Source organism: Nomia melanderi, chromosome 13, assembly GCF_051020985.1.
Source record: "Nomia melanderi isolate GNS246 chromosome 13, iyNomMela1, whole genome shotgun sequence".
NCBI classification, from domain to species: Eukaryota; Metazoa; Arthropoda; class Insecta; order Hymenoptera; family Halictidae; genus Nomia; species Nomia melanderi.
The window spans coordinates 4521717-4546120 of record NC_135011.1 but is presented as its reverse complement, the minus strand read 5'-3'; the positions used below and the strand labels follow the sequence as shown (position 1 = coordinate 4546120).

The window sequence follows — 24404 nt, the reverse complement described above, 5'->3', positions numbered from 1 at the left end:
TCTGCGCGAGCTACCCTGACTAGGGGGTTGCTTCCAACCCCTGCTTGGTAGGCGGAGCCTCAAAACCATTGGTGACCTTCTCTCATCCTACGAAGCACCATGCCTCCAGAACACCTATGAGAACCTCTACTCCTCGACGGTCAGGCTTTTCAGATAATCTTGCGAATCGCGTCTCCGACGTTGCAGCAATGCAAACCTGAATTGCACGTGCAGCTGATTGTCCATGGAAAGATTGGGATCTCTTTTTCACGGAAGGATTGTCGCTTGAAAGTTTCATTGATTCGATGATCCAGGACGAAATCGAGTGCCGGAAACCGGCGTAAAATATTCTGATAAGGTATACACGTTGAATATGGTATTATTAAGTGAACGTTAATCATTTTCTAGGTAGTCCTCGAGCGCGTTTAGCTGCTGTTGCTTTCGTACTGGTATGGTTTTGTGAATGAATATTAATTGGATCGTAGTTAATAATGAATTCTGTTGGTTACGGGGGTTGACACCCTTTGTTTACGTGGAAATTCGTTGCCTGTGGTCGGCGATTAGAATACCGGAAGTATACACGATGATTTTAGTTTAGTATTCGCTTCTGCTGATAATCATCTAATACCAATGTGTCTTCTTTGCATTGCGATATTTGATTTTAGCGAATTCAACGATGCTGTTGGGCATTCGAAATGGAAGAATTGTTGCGTTCATTTACGTATGATACTTGTAAGTAATCGCGTAAATGTATTATTGATTTTGAAGAGCGTTTTAATTGTTAATTCCATCGGACGATTACGGCAATTATCAGAAGTTAATGCATCCAAGAAAGTAATTTGATTTTATGTGATCGAACAAAGTAGAGAGATGTTTTATCCAGTGTAGGAACAACATCTCTATAACCATCTGAGGCTTATGATCGATATAACATATTTCTGACATAAATTTAAAGTACGTAGCGTGTTTCTTTATTCAGTATGTTTATTTACAATGTTCACTAAATTATAATGTTGAAACATTTTTATCGACCGACTTCTATGACGGCTTGTTCCTAACTAACTATTTACAAAAAGAATATCACGGTTATTAACAAAAGAAATTTAAAATGTATAGTTAAACAATTTCTAATATTTTAATTTCTACTAAGAAACAGGAATTGACTTTGTCTACAATCTACGTTACCGACAGATTGGCTGCACTTCGACTAAATCAATGGGAAGGACTTTTGGCGCCAGTTACGGCGAAACGCCCAAACCGATCAGCAGTGTTTAACGGATCGTCGTTCTTTTTGCGGTTAGTTTTTTTATTTTATTAAATATTTCACTGCTACAGCTTAACGTTTACCGTTGTCTGAAATCCTTGCAGAGTATAATAACAAACAATTTCACATCAACATTATATATTTTCATTAACAATTCGGTTAGAAAATATACATTTATAGCGGATGTAGTGTACGTTTGTTATTAACTATCGACAGACTAAAAAGACAATAATTTAAACGTATTATATCATTTCTGAAATCTGTAGTAAATTATTTTTAGCCAGCAGATTCAATTTTTAATTGTAATTTGCCCTTTCAATTACTTTTTCACAGTTTGATTCAATTTTTTACGGTTTTTTTAACGGTAGCTTGTCGTACCGTTCAAATAACATGAATTAAAATTCAAATGACATACCTTGCAACCCCTCTTTTAAATAAAGGGGATGACAACGAGTTGTTGGCGTGTGGAGGGAAATGAATTCATAGCGGGAAACTGCAGTACTAACGATTTGCAAGAGAAATGTATCTTATATATGTGAATACAATGTCGTGCTCTACCAATGGCAAGTCCGCGTCCAGCTAGATGGCATTCTTGTGCCTGTGTGCGCGTTTCAACACGGATTCAACGGTACGAGTGTGTTTTACGCCGCTAATTTACGATTGCGCTTTCGAAGAAATGTAAACAATAATCGTGGTTCTCGTTTTGAACGATCAGAAACCGTGTAACGCCACGGAAAGGTTGAATAAAGTGTCAATGAAGGAAATGGCACAGTTCGAAGACAATATAAACGTTTAATCGTTCGGTGTAAAGTTTGTTACGTACGAACTGGGTTTGGTTCTGTGCCCGAGTCTGTTCACGATAGCGTCGTAACCTCTTTCTCGGATCTCACCGTTTGGAGAATTCAGGTATTTTCAATTGGAAGGACAATGGTTGGTTTATGTAACATTTCCGTGCGATATTCCACGAGAGGATTGTTCCTCGTCGTGATGTGACAGCGTACGAAACGGTTAACGCGAGATGAGGTACGCATAGGATACTGATTATGGATTATGACTCTGCGTCGAGTTGCGAGAATCGTCTGAGAGATTTTGATGCTTCAGAAGATTTGCCGCGCTCGAGAGAGTTACGAACGATTGATAATTCGGTGTGCACCTCGGGTTCTGCGCCATGGCAGAGTCTGCAAGTGATGGCTTCACAGCCAAAGCTGAAACTGGGCATGGTAAACAATAGCCTCTCCAATCAGGTAATGGAATATTATCAAAAGTATTCACAGAACACGAATTTGGATCAATACTTTTCGTTGCCCCCGACCAATACATCGCCAGAAGCCATTAAATATTATTACAGCATATATAAGTTAAATCCAAAACTAGCAGCTGGCAGACAAGACTGCATCGGAGAGGAATATAACTTGCGTTCATACGTGCCTAGAGAAAGAAGGAGATGGGTAAGACCTCCCTTAATAGGTCAGTCCTCGAATACAGATTCGTCGACTAGCTATGTTCAACCTCTCTCGAATTCGGAATCGCCATCCCCTGATTTGAAACGCAACACACCTGAAACAATTTTGGAAGAGAAGAATGAGAATCCAGAACTTCTAACAGAGACTGTAGAGCGTAAAGTATCTTCTCCAACTTCTAGCATTGCCTCTCACAAACCACTTGAATGGGACAGTGGTGCGGATGTTGGATACTTCCACACATTGCCCCAGAATAAACAAGGTGACAAAAAATTAAGTACTATAGAACGCATGGCTTTAGCTAGAGGTTGTTCAGCCGCTTTAAGATTAGATCCTGAGGGCACCACTGAATCCGGAGTCTCTGGTAAGCTTGCAGGAGCACAGAGGAACTCTAAAACTGTTACACCTGATGCCAACTCCACTCCCCTGTTGGGAAACATTTCAGGTTCTGAAAGTGAAATCGAGATCACTCCTATAGTAAAGAATCATTTGTCAGGTATAATAGCAGGGAATACTATAAATTCCAATGAAAGGACATTACCAAAAGACTTCAAACAACAGGACTCTCCTTTACAAACTTCAAGAAGGGACCAAAACAATGATACCCCCAAATTGCCATTTCCTTTCAAAATCCCCGCGGTAAAGCAGACAGAGGTAAGACGGACGATAAGCAAGCAGTTCACGAACAAGGAGAACGTGTGCCCCCCAGCCTCACCGTTGAAGAAGAGTACATCGATGAACACGTTGATCATACCGGCGTCAAAGTTCACGCTGAAGAGGAGCCAGAGCGAGTTGAATTTGCACGCGAAAGACAAGAACCGGGCTGGGTTGCCGTTGATGTTCAACTCATCTTCGTCGATCGCCACCATTGTAAATAAGCCCTCCACTTGCGACAAAGTGATACAGACGAGTCTGAATGCGTGCAGCCAAGAGTCCGTCGGCGTTCAGGTCTCTGTTCTCGACGAGGAGAAACCGCCGTTACCAAAGAGAGGAACTAGTTTACAGAAGAGCATGACCGTGATCATGAAGAACTCCAGAGATACGTACAAGGTCCCAAGTTCGAGGAAACAGCGAGTCAACGAGACCAGCGACACCAACAGGCATATCAGAGTGACCAAGACGCGTCGTAGCTGTTCGGAGCCTTCTCAGCACGGCTCAGGGTCGCAGACACCTCAACTGGAAGAAGTGGAGAACATAACCGGTCGAGCAAATAGCTTCGAATACTTCCCTGGACACGTCTACGAGAATGTACTGAATGGAAGCGGCAGTCATGTCTCGTCAACGGACACCGGCAGGTCTCAGTCTACACTGCCGAACACCAGCTCCAGCATTAACGAGAAACTCTGGGGCGATTCAGATAGTTTAGTCAGGGACCTAGAACGTAGTGTCAACATCCTGAAGAGCTTGGTGGATGCGAACAAGTGCGACAAGGATGTGAGGAAAAGACTGATTCACCATGTGGTAAAGAGACTGATCACCGCCAAATACACCGACGATAAGATCGAGCATAATTTAGAGGATAACGTACCCTGGAATCCGGACCATGCTAGGAACAAGGTATACAGGGCGGAGATTCTTCAGGCTCTGACGAAGAAGCACACGACGAGCGACTCTTCGGGGGATTGGAACACGCAGAAAGGAGCCGCGTGCGGACGCAAGCCACCTGGAAGCGGGAGAGTCATTGCGAAGAACGTTGTTTTAGGAAGCAGTAGCGATAAGATCGACAAGAATACTGACAGAACGGAGACCGATGGGCGAAAAGCAAGAATGGGCCTGAGATCCGATGATTGTCGTCGAAGTACCAATACGGAGCCGGATAAGAGCGAGAGTTCTGAATGCTTCTTCCCGCAAAGGGGTCGCAAAACTAACAAAGACTTATTCTGCGTGAAGGAGAGATGCAAGATGCCCAGCATATCGAAGCAGCAAGACTCTAGTTTATCGAACAGTACGCCAGACGATCACAACAGGATGCTGCTGGACGCGGTCTTAAATTTGAGGAGGTCGGGAAACGTTCGTTCCAGCAATACCGAAGATCCAGTGGGATGGAGGCTGCCAGCGACCTTGTCGGAAAGACAGTTTGAGATGAAGAAGTGTGGGAACTCAGACTCTGCAGACTCAAAATTGGTCAGTTACGCGGATATGGAGAAAAGGAAGCAGTTGATTTGGATCACGAACAAGATCAGTTATTTATCGAACTTGAAGAAGTTGTTGGAAGAACCGCGGAGGGTTGAGAGACCCAGAATATCACCTAGGAAGTCGAGGTCGACAAACTTCAAGAAACCACTTGCTCCTTTGAGTCGTATACATGGTAGAGAAGATGATTACCTGCGAAGCACAGAGTCTGATGGACAAATGAACTCCATGGATGAACCGTGGTCTTCCCACTGCAACCTTGTGTTTCGACCACCTAGTCGAGCACACAGTATGATTCAAAGGGTCAAGAAGCGAAACAGCTGCGCTCAAACAGCGACCAATGTTACCAGTGCCCACTCGAGAACTGGCGGCGAGATCGTGTCCGCTTCGAACATGCATCACTCTACCATGAAATTGGTGAACACCGGTGTGCAGACTGAACCTCAGGAAACTTCGACAATACCTGCTTTGATACAGTCAGAGATCGTGCATTATATCAAGTGTCCAGCGCACAACGCGATGCACTTCCAGAACAGCTACAAGAACAACATGGATAATCAATGCCCTAAGCACTGTGCTATTCAGAATATGGTGTCCACATGCGTGTACTGCCTCCAGGAACAAAAGGATCAGACTAACAGTGTGCAAGTGGTGCACGCGAATACTGAACATTTTAGAGAGGACAGTCCCACGGATTCGCAGACGCAGTTGGAACACGTTAATGGCGATATCGAGAGCTCTACCGAGGCCACTCGGCTCTGTGTTAATAAAGAGGTCAGTCAGCTGAAACAGAAAGAGACTAAGAATCAAATAAACGCCTCGAAGACGAGGCACACTTGCGACTGCAAGCACCAGGCCAAAAGACCGATGTCCAAGGGGTGTCAGACGAGTTCTGCCGCTCAGACACTGGAAACGAATAATGGTCCTAAATGTGAAGATTGCCAGAAGAAGGTGTATTGTGCTCAAGAGAGGGACGAAGCGAATGGCAAAGGGTGCAACTGCACTACAGCTTGCAACTGTGAGAACAATCAGCCAAAGAAAGGCCGAGTACCATTTAGAGCCAACCCGAAGTACCATCAGGAGAGCAACGGATGCGCCTCGAGCTTCGAACAGAATGGTTACACAAAGTTATGCGAATGCTCGGCTGATTGTTCTTGCGAGAATAGAGCTGGCAAGGCTCTGCACAATGGTACTCGCCATTGTGGCCATTGGCCAGAAGAGGACCGTAATGTCCGCGTTCGGCCTCGCTACAACGGGCAGCCTGAGAATCAGTACAAAGCACAAAACTCAAAATGCGATTGCGAGAAGGATTGCTCGTGCCACAACAGACCAGTGAAACACAACGAAGAGTTGTACGGCAGGGGCTATCCAGAAGCGGGCGACGCAGATAGGAGTTGTAAACACTGTCATCGCTGTAACGCCAACACGGCTACTCAGACTTTGAAGCAGCCTAGCTGTCAAGCTTACCCGAAAGCAGTCGCCTACGAATTGTCGTTCACGAAGGAGAAAGTGCCATTACCGAATCGTGTTGTTAACGGGAGCAAACCTGATGGCTGTGTTTGTAACATGGTGAAGAAGATTAGTCCCAGTAAGAGCTCGCCAAGGAAGGATACCTTACAGGTAAGGGTTTCGGTGCATAAACTACTACTCAAAGTTACCATTTGAAATAATATTTTATTCTATTCTGATTCAAGGATTACCTGACCAGGAACAAAGCGGATTTCGTAAGCAACGCGGAAACGCGCAGGCAATATATGTCGGAAATATCCCACCTGCGGCAGCTGCGAAAAGAGAAGCGGATTCAACTGCTAGCGATGGCTACCACGTCGAACATACTTAAATCGCCGAAGCCTTCTACGAAACCGACTGGTAAGGTTGCACTCTCGCCGAAGAAGAATCTTTTCCGTATGTTCCAGTTAGAGAAATAAATAATTCTGCTTTCAGTTTGCACGCAGAAGCGGGTGAGCGAAGAGGAGATCAGGGAGAGACTGAGGAAACGGTATCTCCGTTTGAACGAGGTGCGCCAGAGAAAGCGGCAGCAGGAGAAGCAAGAAGAGACCCGACGGAACAAGCTGATGGCGAAGATCTTTTGCAAGAAGCTGCAACAAAAGGTACTAAGAGGTCAGGTGGATCTGTCCCAGAGCGTCAGCGTTATATCCAACATGTAAAGTCCAGGGACTCGTTGACGACTTGCCTAGGGTTACAATATCAATCAGCGAATCGCAGCCCTCCGACTCTCGACCAAGGATACAGAAACGTACAAAATGGTTTGCCCCTCGCTGCGGGAGGGGCTAATCGAATCTCGTTTTAGAAGACACTTCTATATTCTATGCGCGCATAATACGTATTAACATTTCATTAATGTTTATTCCAGTTTCGTTCGGTTTAAGTTATTAGATAGGCGACGCGCGTTCGTGTTTAACACAGAGCGAGTCGAGGCGGGAAATTTACGAGCATCCCGTATAGCGTGTCTAAGAAGTCGAAGTATTATATAACGCGTCGTTTGACAAGGTCTGTGCCTAGAATCTGCCGATATTTATATATATATATATATACATATTATATATATATCTATATCAAATATAAAGAAGTTTGTCTTGCCAAGTTATTTTCATACTAAGAATATATTTAGTGAACGTTGCGCACGTACGTTAGATACGGCGACAAGATAGCGGGAAGTCGAACGAAGACAATGGAACATTTTCACGGTGTCGAGGCTTCGCATTTTACTGGTAAAATATCCACGAAGCCTGCCATCACGGGGAAATGTTCCGGACCGTGTGCCCGCCGGTTCCATGGGAAACCGAGATGCTTTAAAAACAACGAAAGTAGTTGTTAGTACCTGAATCACAGTACACAATCCCTTTATTCATTATAAGACTTAGACACGATACAGTCCCCCGAAGTTTTCTAATATTTTACCATTTTGTATGACGATTATACCCGTTCGGTTAATTAAGAATAAAGTGAGCCCGTACAATAAACGTTTCTCCGATTTTTTTCCACCGTTATGCACATGCGCCATTCGCCGTTTTACACAAGCCGTTCTATCATAATTCTGTAAAAAGATCGGAAACCTTTTTTGTATATTAGAGCGAGGAACGCGAGTGATTTCACTTCACGCGTTCCATTTTCGTTAGCTTAACTTCTCGTTGTCTTACAGAGATTACCCGAAAACTCGCGGTCACTTTTCTTCTTATCTTTCGTTGCTGATGATTCTATGTTGAATCCTATTCTTTTTTAATAATTTCCCTTGCATTAGTCAACAGGTTTTGTACACTTCAGAACGATTCCTTTCGAGAAAAACGCCGCTGTAACCTTGTTCCACTAAAGCAACGCCGAAAGAAAAACCGCTTAACAACATTAGCTCGTTTCGTCTTAATCGCTGCCCGTTGTATATAAGAACAACCAGGGTTTTCGAGCCAGTCGATCTGTTCGCGAAGACAGGAATGTGTCGCGTTTAAACGAAATATAAGAGCTTGTAACTTGGCTTGGATGCCACGGTTACTCTTCACAGAATCGGTTCTAGCGTCTCTGATCAACGACCATTACAAATAAATCTAGAGGTCGTAAGGTATAATCGTTCTGCGATCAATTTGATCAGCCAAATCAGTTCTCGAGTCGCTCGGAAATTTAAATCCTCGAAGGATGGCTCTTCGGATGGAAGATGATGCAGATTTGGAGCAGATTCTCAGAGAAAAATTCACAAGTGAATTTCGCAAAGGCTACGTCACTGTGGATGGCGTCTGTTTGCCACAGAGATACGAGGAATTCGCGAAAGCGATTGAGGATTTTGAAGTCAAGGACGACGACGTGTGGGTCTGCAGCTTCCCTAAAACTGGTACAGGTCCCTTTCTTTATATTCTCCGATTTTTTAAAATCAACCATTTAAACAAAATTCAACAGTCTGAACATGTTTTAAGATAAATCAAGGAACTGAATATTAAATTTTTCAACCAGGTACAACGTGGACCCAAGAAATGATCTGGTGCATCGCGAACAATTTGGATTTCGAAGCAGCGAGAGTCCTCTTGCCGGAAAGATTTCCATTTCTGGAGTAAGTTAGAAGAATTTTGAACGTGTTCGTGAAAGGTAACGCGCGTTTGCTTCCAGGCATTCGATTCTCTTCGATTACACGACGATCATACCTCGTCATCCGGAAATAAAGCTTCACGAGCTGGTCTCCGACAGCGTGAATTACGTGAAGACTCGGAGCAGTCCGCGTTTCATCAAAACCCATCTGCCATTCCGCTTGCTACCGCGACAGCTACGGACAGGCGAGAAGAAGCCGAGGATTGTCTACGTCGCTAGAAACCCAAAAGACACCTGTGTCTCTTATTATCATCACTGCAGATTGCTGGAGGGCTATCGCGGGGACTTCAATAGCTTCTGTCGTCTTTTCCTGGGCATGAAAGGTACGACACTTAAAAGAAACCATAGATCAAGCTTAATCTTCTTGTTTCCTACCTAACAGTGTGCTTTGCGCCATTCTGGGACCATATCCTTGGTTTTTGGAACAGGAGAACTGATTCCAATGTATTATTCTTAAAGTACGAGGACATGAAATCTGTAAGTAACGAGAGAATCGCGTTTAATAATTATTTTCATATCAAAATGAACAACAAATCCTGTTTTCTGCCGAGTGGTCTTTAAAAATGTGAACTTTTATGAACACCCGCAGTCTAGTTTTGGATTAATCTATTGGTAAGAACGCTTTCTTGGAATATAGGACTTGCCATCGGTGATTCATCGTTCCGCCAAGTTTTTGAACGTGACTCTGTCGGATGATCAAGTGAAAGCGCTGATGGAGCATCTCAGTTTCGCTAATATGAAGTCGAATCCCTCGGTGAACTACGAGGAAGCGGTCGAGATGAATCGCAAGCTGAAATTGATCGACGTCGATGGCGACTTTATCCGAAGTGGCAGAGTGAATCAGTGGCAGGGAGAAATGGCTGAGAGTGTGATCGAAGAGTTTGATCAACAAACGACGGAACAACTGTCATCGCAGAATCTCTTCTTTTAAATGAAAGAATAATCTTTCGTACCACAGTAATTGTTTAATAATTCCATTGTAAAGTCTTCGATTCCAGCTCGACGCTACGAAGAATTCTAGGCATACTGGTTCTACAGAGTTCCGGGATCGAAGCTTTGGTTTTGGGAGTGACGACAGATTTATCGCTACCCCTTTCCATCAAAACGACTGCCGCGTCCCTTTTCCTTGATAAAATGGCTAGCTGAAGAGCCGTGAGACCTGCATTGTCCTTCGTATCTACTTCAGCACCGCGGTCCAACAAATATGTCAGTATATCCAAATTCGATAGATACACTGTACAAATAAAATTTAATTAACAGCCCCAGCAGATGTAACAATTAAAATGAAATTTTATAAATATATCAAACCCGCAATGTAACAATGATTTTTCTTGATTTTATTTACCAGACACCATAAGAGGCGTTCTTCCTTGCAAATCCTGCTGATTTAAGGATGCACCAGCATCCAAAAGAAACGACAAGTTTTTCGAACGTTCTCCGACGATTGCGTATTGAAGACAAGTCCAGCCTCTACTGTATAATATAATTATTTCAATAATTGTCAGTCTTAATAGTAACTTAATATTTTCTTCTTACATATCAGTTTTTTGAAGATCAGCGCCCTTTTTCAAAAGCACCTGCAACATCTCCGGATCTCTCGAAACGTAAGAAGCGTACATCAAAGCGGTCCTCCCATAAGGTTGCGTGATCGTTTCATCCAGGTCCGCGGAATTTTTCTCCAATAACAGAGATAAAATTTGGGGATCGTCGCGATCGATAGCCGCAGTCAGCGGCGTACTCAAATTTTCCGTGGGATAACGCAAATCGATCGTTCGGCTGCAATTACAATTGCAATTACGTCGACACCATCGTGTTCTCGAGCTGTGTTACTCACTTTTTCGACAGGAAGTCTTTAATCTTCCTGAATTTCGCGAATCTGAGCAGCCATATGAATCGTTCTTCCACTGAATCTGCAAACACATTTTACCCTGCTGTACGTTTTTAGAAATACTACATACAAAATCCATTGTTCACCGATTATATTACTCATCTTACCACGTTCGTCATCGTAAACTCCCATGCCCGACATAAATGCGAACAATCCTGCTAGCAAAAAGCTTTGCACCGGAACTGAATCGATCAAACATTCCGCGCATGCTGTTCTGTACATTCTACAATCCTAATACTCGAAGCATTGCGATTTCTCCGCCTACATTCCTCCGAAATAAATATCACTCTGCATTCATAAATATTCCAATCATATTCCAATATTTCACTTATCGAATCACATCGAATCCCGTTCATAACAAAGCAGCCATCGAAATCTTGCCGACATTATTCGAACTCGTTCATTGTCCCGATGCAATTGTTCTTATTCTCCAGGAGCTGATAAGAAGTGACTCATGCGGTTTCCGATCTGGTCGATGCAGTTGCTGCACCTTTTTCCTACAAACTCTGCAATAAACGGCCTCGAGGCGTTCGGTAGCCTCACTTTGTTTACTTCCCATCCCGACGGATCATCCGGAAATAAAAAAACTGGGCCGCAGGTATCGGCCCTTAGTCATTCATGAACCTTTCCCGTTCGTTCCCCCGCGGCTCGCATTCCGAGTTAATGGCCACGGGAAGGACGACAGCCCGAATGACATCGACCCGAACCGTTCGCGGACAGCGTGTCCGATCCGGCCGCCTCTTGGAACACGCACACTTTCTCCTCGACACGCGGGAACACGTGCCAAGGTAGCCGGGGAACGGTATACTAACCGTTCAGACGCGCCAAGTCGACTTTCTAGAGGCGCAAAGCCGTTCAGAGCGAGTCGGAACCGCGTCCATTGCGGTGCACGTCGCTCGTTCCACTCCCTGGTCACTTTTTTCGGGACTTTCCAATCGGGATTTCGTGTTTCCATGCGCGTTAAACGGAACGGGATCGCGCACGGCAAGTTTCGGAACGGTTCCTGAGAGGTTCGGGACGACTCGAGGAAGATGAAGCGATGGCAGATGTTACGAGGTGGTGGATAACGCGTGTTCTCGCGGCCGTGCTGGCATGCGTGCTGTTTCCTGCCAGTGGTACGTTGCTCCTAGATCGTTTTCACGCGAGAAAATCTGTGATTTTCGTCGGCGCGCGTCGACCGAGCGATCGTCGAGCGGCGAACGGTGTCGAGTGACGTTTCGTTACCCAGCGTTGAAGTCTCCGTGCGTCACGAGTGACTGATACAGTTTTCGGGAATTTCCGGGCAGAGGTTCCTCTCGATCGATGGAATTTCTTTGGTCTTTTGTGCCTTGGATAGTCGAATAATCCTTTTCTACTGTTATCCTAATTGTAAATGCTTCAGTATGTTAACATCCTCATAGAAACGTATTTTTCTACGCTCGCCTTTTACGAACGACACTTTAAATCGAATCAGTTTGAACGGAAGAACCAAAGTTTAAGAGTATTCTTTTCGTAAGAGAGTTTTGATTATAGTTTGCAGCACCTTTCGAACGTAAGTGGTTAAATGTGTCCTCGAATATCCTACTGCGTGACGCGAGCGAGCTCAATTAGCGATTTGAATAGCAAAAAATTGCGGGGCGAAGTGGAATGCAGTCGGAACGCGGTGATCCAGTTCTCGCGAATGCTGCACAGATTTCTTTTTCCCCTTTCTCTCGCGGTGGCCCTGATGCGAGACAAAGAGTTCACGCGGTTTCACGGTCGTCAATGAGTTCTCCCGATTACTCGTAACGGGACAATTAAGCGTTATTTATATGTAATTATAATAAGACCACGCGATACGTGACGAGACTACTTAATAGATCCGTGAGTCACGATTGAATGGTCTTGAAACAGGTTTCGCCGAGGAGGAGGGTGAGGTGTACAAAGGCAAGTACCTGGGCAAGTTGAACGCGTACCATCATCAGGTTGCCGGTGACGTTTACGTTGTCGACGAGTACACGTTGCTGCTGACGTCTTTCAGTTACGATGGGAACGGGGCTGACACGTTCTTCTGGGCTGGCGCGGCGAATCGGCCTGGACCACAGGGCTTCATTGTGCCCGACGAATGGGGAAAGTCAGTTCATGCTTTTACAATGCGCTAGAACAATACTTTTAAGGTCCGGAAAATTATATAACGGATTCTTTGTTTCAGAACGAACGTCCTCAATCGATACTTAAATAAGGATTTCACTCTTACTTTGCCGGACAATAAGAAAGTGACGGACATAAAATGGTTCGCCGTGTACGATCTAGGGAGTCAGGTATTGCGAGATTAGTAACGAAGTTATTTGAAATTTCGTTTTAAATGACGATGAAATTTTATTTCGAGGAATAAACCTTATTTTAAGTAGCTGCGATTTAAATATCTTTCGAGGAGTATAACAGGGAATTATTGAATTGTTCAGAACACGTTCGGCGATGTCTATATTCCCGAGGAATTCGACCCACCAGCACCGCAGAAGATCTCGCAATTCACGAAACGGTCACATGGGGTTTCCTCCGAATCTTTACTGATTATGGACTCGAAGACTATCAAGATACCTGAATTCACCTATGATGGAGAAGGAACGGATACTTATTTCTGGGTTGGGCTTGGACCTCAGCCATCTAGCAAAGGAACTAAAGTTCCTGATGAGTATGGCTAGTGAGTATTATTCTTTTTTTCTGTTACAATAAATAGTATTTGTTTGGTAATCAATTTATTTTATAACTTTTGTACAATTTTTTTGCGGCCTGTTCGCATGGAGACATTTTTCCTCTTGTATGCTTCCAGTTTAGAGCCAATACGGGTGTATAAGGGTGAAGATATAGTGATTCAGCTACCCGGAGATATGACAGTCTTCAACATCGACTGGTTGAGCGTGTTCGACGTGAAGAGCAAATCGAATTACGGCTCTGTTATCATTCCAGACGGCTTGAACGTGCCGCCGTCCCTCGTAAAAGTAACATATTCTTTTAATTCCTTATCATACCCGCGATTAGACGCGATAGTAGCATTGAACGACCGATCAAAGTACAGGTGATCAAGCACACGCAAACCCTGCCGAATTGCATTCAACTCCACAAACGGTTTCAAGTCAGCTGGGAGATCTTTGGTCCTCAGATCACTGTTCAGTTGGCTGGGCAAGTCGGTAAGTTGCTAATCATTTGTTTCTAAATATTAACACTTTGTATATCTGTTAATAATCTACTCAAGCTATAACAACTCTATTTTAAGGTGTTAACAAACCCTTAGTTCTTTAGTTCTAAATTCTACTTAGTTAAGGACTCGGCAGTTAAAGTGTTCAATACAATTTGCATAATGCTAATGATTTTCAGACGAAAATGAGTATATGGCGTTCGGACTTTCCGGTTCGGAGACTTCGAGCCGAATGGAAGGTGCGGACGTTGCGGTCGCTTATATGGATGGGACCAGAGGATACGTCGTTGATTACAACGTCACCGCGAAAGCACCAGTAAGTATTTCTAGAAATCAACCATAGATTAGATAGAATAAATTTGCTTGTGTTCGGAACAGTGCGGGAAAGTTCTTGGACAGTACAGAGGAGTCTGTAGGGACGAAGTGTTCGGTGGTCTGGACAACAATCAGCTGTACACCGCTGTCAGGGCAGACGGGATCAACATAATCAATTACAGGCGTACTCTAAACTCTTGTAAGTCTAGGATCGATGATCAGAAATCGAAGAAACGAGAACTGAATCAAGAATCTCTTAAATTACAGCTGATCCGGGAGATAAAGAGTACCCTACAGATCGACCTGTTTACATAGTGTGGGCTCTGGGTAAATTGGATGAGAACCATGAGCCTACTTTCCATGATCTATACCCTAAGAACGACTTGAAAGTGGAACTGGGTCGATCAGAGCCTGAGAACACTTGTATGGACTTTACTGAGGACGACCAGTCTCTAATGTGAGTAAAAGACTTCTATGAGATACATTTATAACAGAATAAGAGTTAATTGGGATTGTCCTTTTTTATTAGAGAGCCCTGGGACAAGGCGGAAATATTTGACAGAAGCATCAGGACATTCAAAGCTACCATTGGCCCGTCTGGAGGCAAAAAGGGTTACCAAGGGATAACGAAACAAACTGCCACGGGTTTGGCTTGGTACATCGAGGGACAGTTAGTTCCTGAACTGTACCTCCGCCGGGGGTTAACTTACAATTTCCGTGTTCACGGAGGCAATAATCCTCACAGCCCGAATCTGTATCATCCGTTGATCATCACGGATGAACCACACGGCGGCTACGATAGGCTTAGCGACGCGGCGCAAAGCAAAATCAGGGTTTTGGCTGGCGTTGAGTTTACTAGACGTGGTCAACCGAGACCTACCGCTGGTTTGTCGAGCCATTAATCAATTTCTAATATATTAGTGTTGAAGAAATAATGTATTACAGATGATATTATAGCAATACTTTATTGAATTGATTATATGGAGAATGATTTATATATATACTGACGATGAACACTTCTTCCAGTTGGTCCACTCTGTTTGAGCAAGCACGACGATCGAGACAGAAGATTAGACGATGATTTCTTGACATTCAGACACTTCAATAGAACGTTAGTGCATACGTGCGAACCAGGTAAAGTGAATATCGTTGCTTCTGCGCTCTGTGACATTTGAAAAATGTGTAATTCGTTGATAGGCGAAGGTGGACTGTTGGAAGTTACCCCGAATTCAACGTGGCCGGACACAGTTTATTACAATTCGTTCACCCACGCCAACATGGGCTGGAAGATCCACGTGGTGGACGCTTACTCGAGGAGCGACGCTATCTCGCAAAAATTGTCGTTCCTCGTGGGACTAACGGCTGTGTTTTTTCGTCTGTTATAAATTTAGATATAAGTTGTTGTCGAGATTAATCGCTGCTCCTCGCTATGCGAACGTTCACTGACTGAGATGAAGAGATTTTCGATTGTAGACCGTTTAGTTCCTACACGAGAGATAAAGGAAAAATTTCATCTGTACGCGTAGAATGCTAACGTCATCGATCATGCACTTTTTCGTCTGATTTCTTAATATTTAATGGTAGTTTATTTATCTTAGCAGCATTCGTAATTTCATGTTTCACGCAAGAAATTAATGTGTCATGGAAATAAAACATCTTTTATTTATAGTAGGTATATTTATAGCCTCGTACTTTATATCATACATTTAAGTTCTTTTTTACGATTAAGATTGGAATTAAATGTGTTGCGATAAATAAACGCATGTGATTATCCTACACTATCTTTAGACTGTAATATTGTTATTATTTCCACCAGAAAATGCGATAATAAAATACAGTTATTGACCACTGTGATCCCACAGTAGCGCTTAATTACTCTTATGAAGAAACCATCGAAAATTAGAAAAAGTACCCAAGAAAAAGAAAGTCTTCGTTTCCTCTTGCTGACCAACTATAGATAATTACATAGGCGTTGAATTACACAATTAGAATTGAGATCGTCAGATGACGCGTTTACAGTTTGCACGAACGAAATTTGAAAATCCCGAATAACCGCGCATGCAATTCGATGAACTTCAATTATTCAATGCAAAATGTAACATAAAAATTCGTTACTCCTTTCGCTCGAAAGAATAATTATACTTTATTTGTTCGTAAGCTGAAATTTGTCGCGTGACCTGTATCGAGCTGCGTTCCGTATTCTCTCATTTCATACCGAGAACACATCCACTTTCTCCGAAAGTGAAATCTCGGCGAACGAGAAAGCGAATAGAATAAAATGAGGATTCAAACGCGTTATTAACGGATCTTTCATTCAATTATCATTCTTCCTCTCAATAGAATGACACTCGAGAGACACGTCGCAACGTGTCGAACATAACAGTACTTACTACGTCTCAATGCCCTCATTTTATATAGGAAACTGACAGCTGAGCCCTCCGCCAAGCCGAAACGATTTACGATCAAGTGGACGTTAAAGTTCCGGAATCGAAAGTTGCTCCGGACGAAGAAGAGAAAAGAGAGAAAAAGCATCGGGATACGAGCACTAGGAGAAAAGGCTCGTGGACATTTCTGTGAAAACTGTAGCCGTACAAACATCTCGTCCATCGCAAGAGGAACGTGTTCATCGGATCGAAACCTTGGATCAACAAGTGGGTGGTTATTTAATACAATCACGAGACGAATATCTTCTGAAATCGAAATTCTTTATAGTGGAGAAGAAGCCAATTACTTTCACCACCATCGAGGGAGACGTAGGAGCGAAGTTGGACAAGATATTTCAAGTGAAATGCAGTTTCCTCAGGGTTCAACCTAGCAATTGCATACTGCCCCCTCACTTTGTGTTCTATGGGAGCAGGATACGGGACATGGAGGTCTACGAGGACGACGTGTGGATGGTGTCATACCCACGAACCGGTGAATACATATAAATCATTTAATTCCCTTTATTCAATACTATTCTCCAAATGTGCATATGAATATTCTCCCTTTGTATTCGCGCATCGCAGGCAGCCACTGGGCGCAGGAGATGGTGTGGTGCATCGGGAACGATTTCGACTACAAAAACGCGCAGACTTTGTTAATCGTACGCAACCCATTGCTCGAGTAAGCATTCGTTTCTTAGTAATCGTAGAACTTTATCGTCGCCATATAAAGATTTCCTGCAATCAGAAGATCGTACAATTACTACACTGAATGGAATGTTGTTCGTTTAAGGGCCTCGAGCCTAATGGTCGCCGGAGATTACGTGGACTTCTTCGCGAAATTAGGGGATTCGGTGAAGAACGTCGAGAACATGCAGCGCCCCAGATACATCAAGACTCACCTCCCTCTGGAGCTGTTGCCTCGACAGATCCACGAGAAGAAACCGAAGGTTCGTTCACGAATTATCTATGAAACTGTAACCTCACATTCACCACGCGAATCTTTCAGATCGTCTACGTCTCGAGGAACCCCAAAGACACGTGCGTCAGCTTCTACCACTACTGCAGGACGTTCCACGGCATGAATGGCAGCTTCGACGACTTCGCTGAATTGTTCCTGACAGGCAATTGTGAGTGTGAAAAGGTAAATCGTACGGGACAAAACGCGTTTAATCCGTTTTATTCGTTATTAGCACCGATGGGATCGTACTGGGACCACGTGTTGAAGTTCTGGTCGCTGAGGAACAATAAAAACCTGTTGTTCTTAACATACGAGGAAATGAAAAAGGTACACGCGGGTTATTTCTGGGTGGCCGATGACGCGGCGCGGCGTAATTAGCGTCAGGTGTTCCTCGATCGTTGCGTTTCCAGAACCAAGCGGAAGCGATCGAGAGAACGGCGAGATTCCTCGGGAAAACCGTGACGAAGCCGCAGATCACGGAGCTCTGCAAGCACCTCGAGTTCTCCAAGATGGCGGCGAACCCCGCGATCAATTTGGAGAATATCCTGCGGGAGAAGGACGTGCCGCAGGACAACAGGTTCATAAGGAAAGGTAAGGTCGGCGATTGGAAGAACTACATGTCCGAGGGACTGGCCAGGCGATTCGACGAGTGGACCGAGGAACGTCTTCGCGGGACCGATTTAGATCCCGACAAGTACACCGTGTCCCCCGACGAGGAATGAAATCAAATAAAATATGTAAACCGCGATCCGCGCGAGCAGACCTCGCGCGGGACCCAGTGCGTAAGATAATTATGCTCTCTCTCTCTCTCGGTCGTCTCGCATCGTTGTTATCCGTGATCGATGTGTAACGGACGCATTACATAACGACGCGCGTATGCAAATGTATCGCGCGCTGACGCGCGTCCCGCCTCGCGATAAAGAAAAATATATATCGGACGATTAAGGGAAAATGTCCGCGTGACGTGTACGCGGCGACGATTAATTAACGCCTGTCGCTTACGCCGCCGCGCTTGGACACGTTTTGTTCCCGACGTGGGACTGGTTTTCTATTAATGGTCATTGATTTCGAATGATTCGGACTCCTATGTTCGTGCGATTAAATTGTTAACTTGTTTACACGCGGCGACGGAGCTGAATAAAAGCGACTGGAATGGAGGTTCGTTTTTTTGTACAAAGGTCGGCAATAAAGTTGAATGTTTATTGGAGAATAAATATTTTAGTGGAAGAAATCTGTTGAGCGTATTTGTTGAAACGTATAGATGTATTTGTTGGGTGAGATTCGGATGAGTATAAATAACTAGACGATCCGTTATTTTTTAATGAGACGTTCGGCTGTGAAATAGAAGACGACGGGGAACAGTGGATTTCGAATAGAATGGAACAGCGATTCGTTTCGTTTATTTGTTAATGTTCGCGCGACGAGAATCTACTTGTCGTCGCGTCGCCGGATTTGAGAGTCGCGCCGAGTCCTCTTCGTCCCGACACGCACGACGTTGGATGTCAAAGCAAAGATGGCGTTGATTCGTGTTGTGTCAGGTGTTTAAAGTTCCTTTAAAATCCATCCGGAGTCTGACATTGCACGCGGCATTGACACATCGGCCTGTAATTTACGCCGTTCACGGTCTCGTCGGGGATCATCGGCTGGGAAAGAAACGAGAACGGGTCTGTCAAGAGTCACGTGTAACGTCGGCCGCTGGTCGCATCTCCGCGCTTAACCTAAGCAGTCGCAAGTGCTGCACGAACGTTTCTCGTATAACCCGGAACATCTCGAGATACACGGTGACTGATGGTATTCTCTTTATCGGGAAATATATCGTGAATTTTCGTCGGTCGAGCGGAACACGTCCGTCAAGACGGTACGTTGTCCAACGGGAGAAAATATTGAGAACGGGGATCCCAGAATTCTCTGTATACGAAATTCCTCTCTCCTCTCGGCTTTGTTCGCCAAGTGTTCTGTCGTTTTCGAGCTGCTGATTATATTGGATTGAATGCTGGTGAATTTGACACCCGGGTGAAATGCCTAAGATAAGAACCAGGCAGCCGAACAGCCTGTGGTTAAGGCAGCGTGAACTGGGCATAAGGTTTCCACTAGGACATGCTGATCGCTTTCATAAAACGCTCTACTCTTCTATACAGCCAGTGACCTCTTGGGACCACGCACTGTCCCCTGCTACTCACGGCGGAGTCTTTAACTTGGAATATTCTCCGGATGGGTTAGTGTTGTCAATTGTTCGGCTCTAAGTTTTCGCTGGTATTGATGCACAACATTGCAACAAAGTATTCGTTGGCAATATTGCGCGTCAGCAGTAATTTGGTGTGGTTACTTGTTAGAATAATTTAATAAGAATGATATTATACTTTTATTGTTTTATAGTTCACTCTTGTTGGCGGCATGTGAGAGAAAGACTATTTTAATGTTCGATCCCTTGAGGAGGAGATTGATCCATGCGATAGAAAATGCTCACGACGATTGTGTCAACTGTGTTAGGTGTGTAGTGTCTACTGATTATTGATACTTGTATGTACTTGATGCTAATTATTTTATTTGACAGGTTTCTAGATCAACGTATGTTTGCGACTTGTTCAGACGATAGTACAGCTGCTCTTTGGGATGCCAGGAATTTAAAGCAGCGAATTAGAACTCTTAATGGACATACAAATTGGGTTAAGAATATAGAATACAGTCCCAAGGATAGCTTGCTGTTAACCAGTGGGTTCGATGGTAGTATATACACCTGGGACATCAATACATTTACCGAAAATAGTATTCTCCATACTCGTGTGTTTCACACAAATGGACTGATGCGAACTAGACTTAGTCCAGATGCTAGCAAGATGTTGATCAGCACCACTTCTGGATACCTCATTATTATACACAATCTTAGGTTAAAAACTCTGTCACAAGATCTAGCAGGATTTAGAGTACGTTGAGCCTATCAATCACGTTATCCTTAATTTTCACATGTAACTCAACAGTCTGTCTCAATTTCAGCCAAACATATACCGATTGATGCAATCCTCTCAAACCACGATACCATACGTCGCGGGCTTCACGCATCTTTTCTCCCATTCCCGCACTCACAATCGAGTAGAATTCTTAACCGATTTCCCAGTCGGCGACGACGCGGAGATAATATCCAGCCTGCAGGTGCATCCTCAGGGATGGTGTGCACTGTCCAGGAACGTCAGCAGCGGAGAAAAGTCCGAGGTTCGTTTCCAAACATATTACTTGCCCCAATTTCCAGTACCCTTTATACCGCAATCCCTCAATCGCAACCATTCTCATCTTAGTGGACGTGCATCCACGACATACAAGAGCGCGACTCCAACTCCGGTGACGAAGGCAAAGAGGGCGAGGAGGCTGGTCCCCAGTTCAACGACGTGAATGTGGACGAATTCGAGGACTTCCAGCAACCCCAGCCGTCACGATCAGGTATCACGTCATCGTTTTTAATCGAGAGTCCGAATCGCGTCAGGGTGCTCCACACGACGATGTCCGACGCGAGCTCGAACTCGCACGGTTCATCGGAAAACGCGCAACCGCCTAGGCCCTGGAGGACCGGTGGACAAGGCTCTTCTCGCAGAGTGTCACGGTCGCAGTCGAGAAGTTCGCGTTTCTCGAGGAACTCCGGTTCATCCGAGTCCCGGGTGGGTGGCGATAGGGAAGAGGCTAGACAGGAGAACAGGGATCTCTACATGGACACTAGCGAGAACGAGAGCATACACGAGGAGGCCGCCATCGACACGGACAGGGACTTTGTGCTGGACTTCAGCACGCCGCGACCAAATTCACTCGTGAATTACATAAGACCGAACATGATCGACAACTTCCCGACGGGCAACATAGAGCTGCACGTGAGCACGACGGACGTGTGGGAGGCTCACGTGGCGATCAGGGAGGCCAGGCTTCGGAGAGAGCGGGACTGGCTCTCTCGGTCGAGCAACAACACCGTCGTGATTATAGGTGATAGGAATAGGGTACAAACGCAGAACAGACAGGGCCAACAGACGATGTACGCGATACCGAGGAATCGAATGATTCACCAGAACAGGCCTAGGTTAACGCACTACATAGAAGAGCCGAATGTAGGTTCCGGTTATATTAAAGAGTTGTGTTTCTCTGCCGACGGACGGTTGATATGTTCACCGTTCGGCTCCGGTGTACGGTTGCTGGCGTTCTCCGGCGACTGCTCGGAATTATCCAATTGTGTTCCTCCGTTCGAGTCAGTGCAGCTGCACGAGCTGGCGACGAACGTCAGCCACTCCGGGATCGTGGTCAGCACGAAGTTCTCCCCTAGGCATTGCTTGCTCGTCTCCGGCTGCCTCAGCGGGAAAATCGTCTGGCACGAGCCAGTAGTTCAGTAAGATCGATCTTCATTCTCTTCCTTTTCTTTCTTTTTTTTTTGTCTTTTTGTTATGAAATTCATCTCTTCGGGAACAAATCTCGATGATTTGTATTTGCGGGTGTCCAGCTGCACGGGTTGCAGATAGACATTTGTGAACTCGTTAGTACCACGGGGATGATTTCTCTTCGAATTTCGGGGGAGACAAATCGTCTCGAGGTAATCAATAGGTTTGTAAACACGTTAGAACGCCCTGTACGTAAATATAGGTACGTGTACATGATTTGCCGTTTCTTCTTCTCTTTTCCGTTTTTGTTTTTCTTTTCTTCTCTCAAAGTCATTAGCATGCAGTCCGTATCCCCTCCCACCTTCCCGGGTGTATCGTTACGTTCCTTAAGATCAGATCACGAGTAGTATTTCTTTCCCGTTTTCCTTTCTATCGACGTCGGTGATAGACACAATCACGTCTCGGTGACGGATTTCACGGCAGAGTACTTGTCTTTCGTATCGCCACGAAGCACGCACGAGCAAGCGATTAATTTTTAAACAGTTGTATCTCAGAAACATTCCTCCGGCAGAACTGTACATACTTCCGTCGGGGCATTGCCAGCGATGCCCCGCGCGAATCCTCCCCGTATCCAGCTTGAGACTGACTCGTTTTCATTCGAATTTCGATCGACTGTACGTTTCACGTTTGCAGCAGTTTTTCTATACTCGAGACTTACCGGAACGATCAAAAGCCCTCTGCCCATTCGCGTCGTTCGCGACAATTCGTCCAGTGGATGTTGCCTCTATTTTCTGAAGGTTCAAGTACCATTTTCATTGAAAAGTGTTCGAATTAAACGTGCATTAGATTTTTTACAAGTCTTAATTTCCCTTCATTCGATGATTGTACCGTGTTTACATCCGAATAGCCGTGGAACATTTGGAACAAAGATAACAGTGAACAATGTTGAATACGAAACGACACAATTTATGTGCGCGAAGGGTTGAACGTCGAACCATCAAACGACGAATGCCAATTCCGACCCTCGCTGAAGAACGTATCGTCGGCGTATAATATTTAAGTATTAAATTTTTCTTAGCCGCGTAAACCAATCGCGTGACTAGCTGTAAGCGTGTTGAACATGAAATAACCGTGCGAAGATCATATTCGATGTGACTGTACCTCGCGTAATTGACTCGCCAAGGTTCGAGACTTCCCGGCGGAAGTCGCAGAAATGGAAGAGAGAAAGGGAGAAAGAGAGAATGAGAGAGCATGGAAGAAGAGAGAAAGAATGAGTGATGCCGAGATCAAAGCGAAGAAGAGACGGAGAGCGCAGACAAATTTTAGTCGAGCAATGGGAGTGACGTTTACTTCTGAGCGATTCGAAGCGATCAGGGGGAAAATGAGAAACATGAGTAATCGAGAGGAAATTCGAGACAGCATGTACTCGGATGTTCCGTGTCCTTTCTTTGTAATAATCGTAAAAGAGCGTTGTATTATTAATATATTAAACGCTAATATATTAATACGTGATAACGTCGAGGGAATCGTATAATAAAGTTAACGATTGGCGTTTCTATCCGTGCGAAGCAGGATCGCGAGGCAAACCCTTGATGATTATTAACGATTTCTCGTAATCGTTCGAAGCTGGGAAGAAATGAATCGTGTAACATATGTAAATACATCGTCGGCATTAGATACGTGTAATAATAATATGTGTAATAACGGAACCGGCGTTTCGCAAGTTTTGGGAGTTTACTTTTAAGACAAGGACAAAGAGAGAACGGAGAACGAGAGCGAGCGAGAGAGTGAGAGAGAAAGAGAGAAAGCGTGTGTTCAACGTGTATATGTGAGACGAAGAGAGGGATGAAGTTATACGGAGTTTGTCAATTTCGAAGGATAATCGTGCCTAGAATCGGAGTATCGTGCAATTGTTCATCGGAACGGTTTAACCATTGTTTTGTTCGACGGAAGAGGAACGACGACCGGTGTTTCTGTTCGTGACGGAAACCGTCGTCACAACGAGATACTCAGTTACCATTTCCATCGCCGAGGAAGCGAGCAGGATTATCTTCGACGGTGACGGAACACCGTCGACGAACTTCCCCATCGCACCTGAAACAGAGCCAGTGTTCGCGGAGCGCGATCCGCCATTTTGTCGTTCGCCGCCAGTTCCAGTCGGACAATAGTTCCCGGAGCGACCGACGGAGACAAGCTGATCGTCGCTCGCGCCCTCTTCTCATTTACAACTAATAACGATCGTGTACAGTAGTTAGTGTGCTGATTGTTTTGTAAGATTTGTTTGTTTTTTTTTCTCCTTTTTTCTATACAATAAAACATTGCTTAACGTCTGCGCTCGTCTCTGCAACGAGTTCCCCTTTCGGATCGTGTAGGAACGCTT

At 44.7% G+C, this 24404-nt stretch overlaps 6 protein-coding genes across 9 annotated transcripts; 5 read left to right on the top strand and 1 right to left on the bottom strand.

Moving 5' to 3' along the window:
• Nucleotides 1-1222: 1222 nt before the first annotated feature.
• Nucleotides 1223-7806, top strand: LOC143175208 (uncharacterized). 4 transcript variants are annotated; one of them, XM_076373153.1, is made up of 4 exons: nucleotides 1223-2266; nucleotides 2348-6456; nucleotides 6531-6705; nucleotides 6781-7806. In XM_076373153.1, exons 2-4 carry the CDS (start codon nucleotides 2431-2433, stop codon nucleotides 7002-7004), a joined length of 4425 nt encoding a protein of 1474 aa, XP_076229268.1. In that variant the 5' UTR covers nucleotides 1223-2266; nucleotides 2348-2430; the 3' UTR covers nucleotides 7005-7806. The 4 variants fall into 4 exon arrangements, with proteins under 4 accessions (XP_076229268.1, XP_076229267.1, XP_076229266.1 ...); XM_076373152.1 differs by having other exon boundaries at nucleotides 2345-6456; XM_076373151.1 differs by having other exon boundaries at nucleotides 1223-3067; nucleotides 3149-6456.
• An 85-nt stretch (nucleotides 7807-7891) lies between these two features.
• On the top strand, nucleotides 7892-9859 carry LOC116431649 (luciferin sulfotransferase). Its single transcript, XM_031987412.2, has 5 exons — nucleotides 7892-8677; nucleotides 8797-8893; nucleotides 8950-9251; nucleotides 9311-9405; nucleotides 9566-9859. Exons 1-5 carry the CDS (start codon nucleotides 8485-8487, stop codon nucleotides 9857-9859), a joined length of 981 nt encoding a protein of 326 aa, XP_031843272.2. The 5' UTR covers nucleotides 7892-8484.
• Nucleotides 9860-9893: 34 nt separating this feature from the next.
• Nucleotides 9894-11307, bottom strand: LOC116431651 (uncharacterized). Its single transcript, XM_031987414.2, has 5 exons — nucleotides 10924-11307; nucleotides 10763-10838; nucleotides 10465-10704; nucleotides 10274-10401; nucleotides 9894-10162 (listed from the first exon to the last, which is right to left on the bottom strand). Exons 1-5 carry the CDS (start codon nucleotides 11036-11038, stop codon nucleotides 9894-9896), a joined length of 828 nt encoding a protein of 275 aa, XP_031843274.2. The 5' UTR covers nucleotides 11039-11307.
• A 342-nt stretch (nucleotides 11308-11649) lies between these two features.
• On the top strand, nucleotides 11650-16130 carry knk (cytochrome and DOMON domain-containing protein knickkopf). The gene is made up of 12 exons (XM_031987410.2): nucleotides 11650-11931; nucleotides 12689-12908; nucleotides 12987-13095; nucleotides 13240-13478; nucleotides 13608-13776; nucleotides 13854-13965; nucleotides 14153-14289; nucleotides 14352-14487; nucleotides 14556-14745; nucleotides 14818-15173; nucleotides 15315-15422; nucleotides 15486-16130. Exons 1-12 carry the CDS (start codon nucleotides 11856-11858, stop codon nucleotides 15671-15673), a joined length of 2040 nt encoding a protein of 679 aa, XP_031843270.1. The 5' UTR covers nucleotides 11650-11855; the 3' UTR covers nucleotides 15674-16130.
• A 636-nt stretch (nucleotides 16131-16766) lies between these two features.
• St2 (Sulfotransferase 2) lies at nucleotides 16767-18468 on the top strand. The gene is made up of 7 exons (XM_031987413.2): nucleotides 16767-16939; nucleotides 17001-17204; nucleotides 17297-17393; nucleotides 17505-17661; nucleotides 17721-17841; nucleotides 17905-17999; nucleotides 18083-18468. Coding segments are annotated over exons 1-7 (987 nt in total). The 5' UTR covers nucleotides 16767-16938; the 3' UTR covers nucleotides 18395-18468.
• Nucleotides 18469-18673: 205 nt separating this feature from the next.
• Nucleotides 18674-22300, top strand: LOC116431563 (DDB1- and CUL4-associated factor 10 homolog). Its single transcript, XM_076373157.1, has 6 exons — nucleotides 18674-18830; nucleotides 18895-19887; nucleotides 20049-20162; nucleotides 20227-20596; nucleotides 20667-20882; nucleotides 20966-22300. Exons 2-6 carry the CDS (start codon nucleotides 19691-19693, stop codon nucleotides 22037-22039), a joined length of 1971 nt encoding a protein of 656 aa, XP_076229272.1. The 5' UTR covers nucleotides 18674-18830; nucleotides 18895-19690; the 3' UTR covers nucleotides 22040-22300.
• The last annotated feature ends 2104 nt before the right edge of the window (nucleotides 22301-24404 follow it).

What these genes read in the sequence shown, in the direction of transcription:
- LOC116431563 (XM_076373157.1), top strand. Translation starts at nt 19,691, where the DNA reads ATGCCTAAGATAAGAACCAGGCAGCCGAACAGCCTGTGGTTAAGGCAG. An exon ending in TTGGAATATTCTCCGGATGG is followed by an intron (nt 19,888 to 20,048) that starts GTTAGTGTTGTC and finishes ATTGTTTTATAG; the next exon opens with TTCACTCTTGTTGGCGGCAT. An exon ending in GCAGCGGAGAAAAGTCCGAG is followed by an intron (nt 20,883 to 20,965) that starts GTTCGTTTCCAA and finishes TTCTCATCTTAG; the next exon opens with TGGACGTGCATCCACGACAT.
- LOC116431649 (XM_031987412.2), top strand. Translation starts at nt 8,485, where the DNA reads ATGGCTCTTCGGATGGAAGATGATGCAGATTTGGAGCAGATTCTCAGA. An exon ending in TCTTTTCCTGGGCATGAAAG is followed by an intron (nt 9,252 to 9,310) that starts GTACGACACTTA and finishes CCTACCTAACAG; the next exon opens with TGTGCTTTGCGCCATTCTGG. An exon ending in AGTACGAGGACATGAAATCT is followed by an intron (nt 9,406 to 9,565) that starts GTAAGTAACGAG and finishes CTTGGAATATAG; the next exon opens with GACTTGCCATCGGTGATTCA.
- LOC116431651 (XM_031987414.2), bottom strand. Translation starts at nt 11,038, where the DNA reads ATGTACAGAACAGCATGCGCGGAATGTTTGATCGATTCAGTTCCGGTG. An exon ending in AGTTTACGATGACGAACGTG is followed by an intron (nt 10,839 to 10,923) that starts GTAAGATGAGTA and finishes ATGTGTTTGCAG; the next exon opens with ATTCAGTGGAAGAACGATTC. An exon ending in AAAGACTTCCTGTCGAAAAA is followed by an intron (nt 10,705 to 10,762) that starts GTGAGTAACACA and finishes TTGTAATTGCAG; the next exon opens with CCGAACGATCGATTTGCGTT.
- LOC143175208 (XM_076373150.1), top strand. Translation starts at nt 2,287, where the DNA reads ATGGATTATGACTCTGCGTCGAGTTGCGAGAATCGTCTGAGAGATTTT. An exon ending in CAAGGAAGGATACCTTACAG is followed by an intron (nt 6,457 to 6,530) that starts GTAAGGGTTTCG and finishes TTCTGATTCAAG; the next exon opens with GATTACCTGACCAGGAACAA. An exon ending in GCCTTCTACGAAACCGACTG is followed by an intron (nt 6,706 to 6,780) that starts GTAAGGTTGCAC and finishes TTCTGCTTTCAG; the next exon opens with TTTGCACGCAGAAGCGGGTG.
- knk (XM_031987410.2), top strand. Translation starts at nt 11,856, where the DNA reads ATGGCAGATGTTACGAGGTGGTGGATAACGCGTGTTCTCGCGGCCGTG. An exon ending in CGTGCTGTTTCCTGCCAGTG is followed by an intron (nt 11,932 to 12,688) that starts GTACGTTGCTCC and finishes GTCTTGAAACAG; the next exon opens with GTTTCGCCGAGGAGGAGGGT. An exon ending in GTGCCCGACGAATGGGGAAA is followed by an intron (nt 12,909 to 12,986) that starts GTCAGTTCATGC and finishes TCTTTGTTTCAG; the next exon opens with AACGAACGTCCTCAATCGAT.
- St2 (XM_031987413.2), top strand. An exon ending in TCCACGAGAAGAAACCGAAG is followed by an intron (nt 17,662 to 17,720) that starts GTTCGTTCACGA and finishes CGAATCTTTCAG; the next exon opens with ATCGTCTACGTCTCGAGGAA. An exon ending in ATTGTTCCTGACAGGCAATT is followed by an intron (nt 17,842 to 17,904) that starts GTGAGTGTGAAA and finishes ATTCGTTATTAG; the next exon opens with CACCGATGGGATCGTACTGG.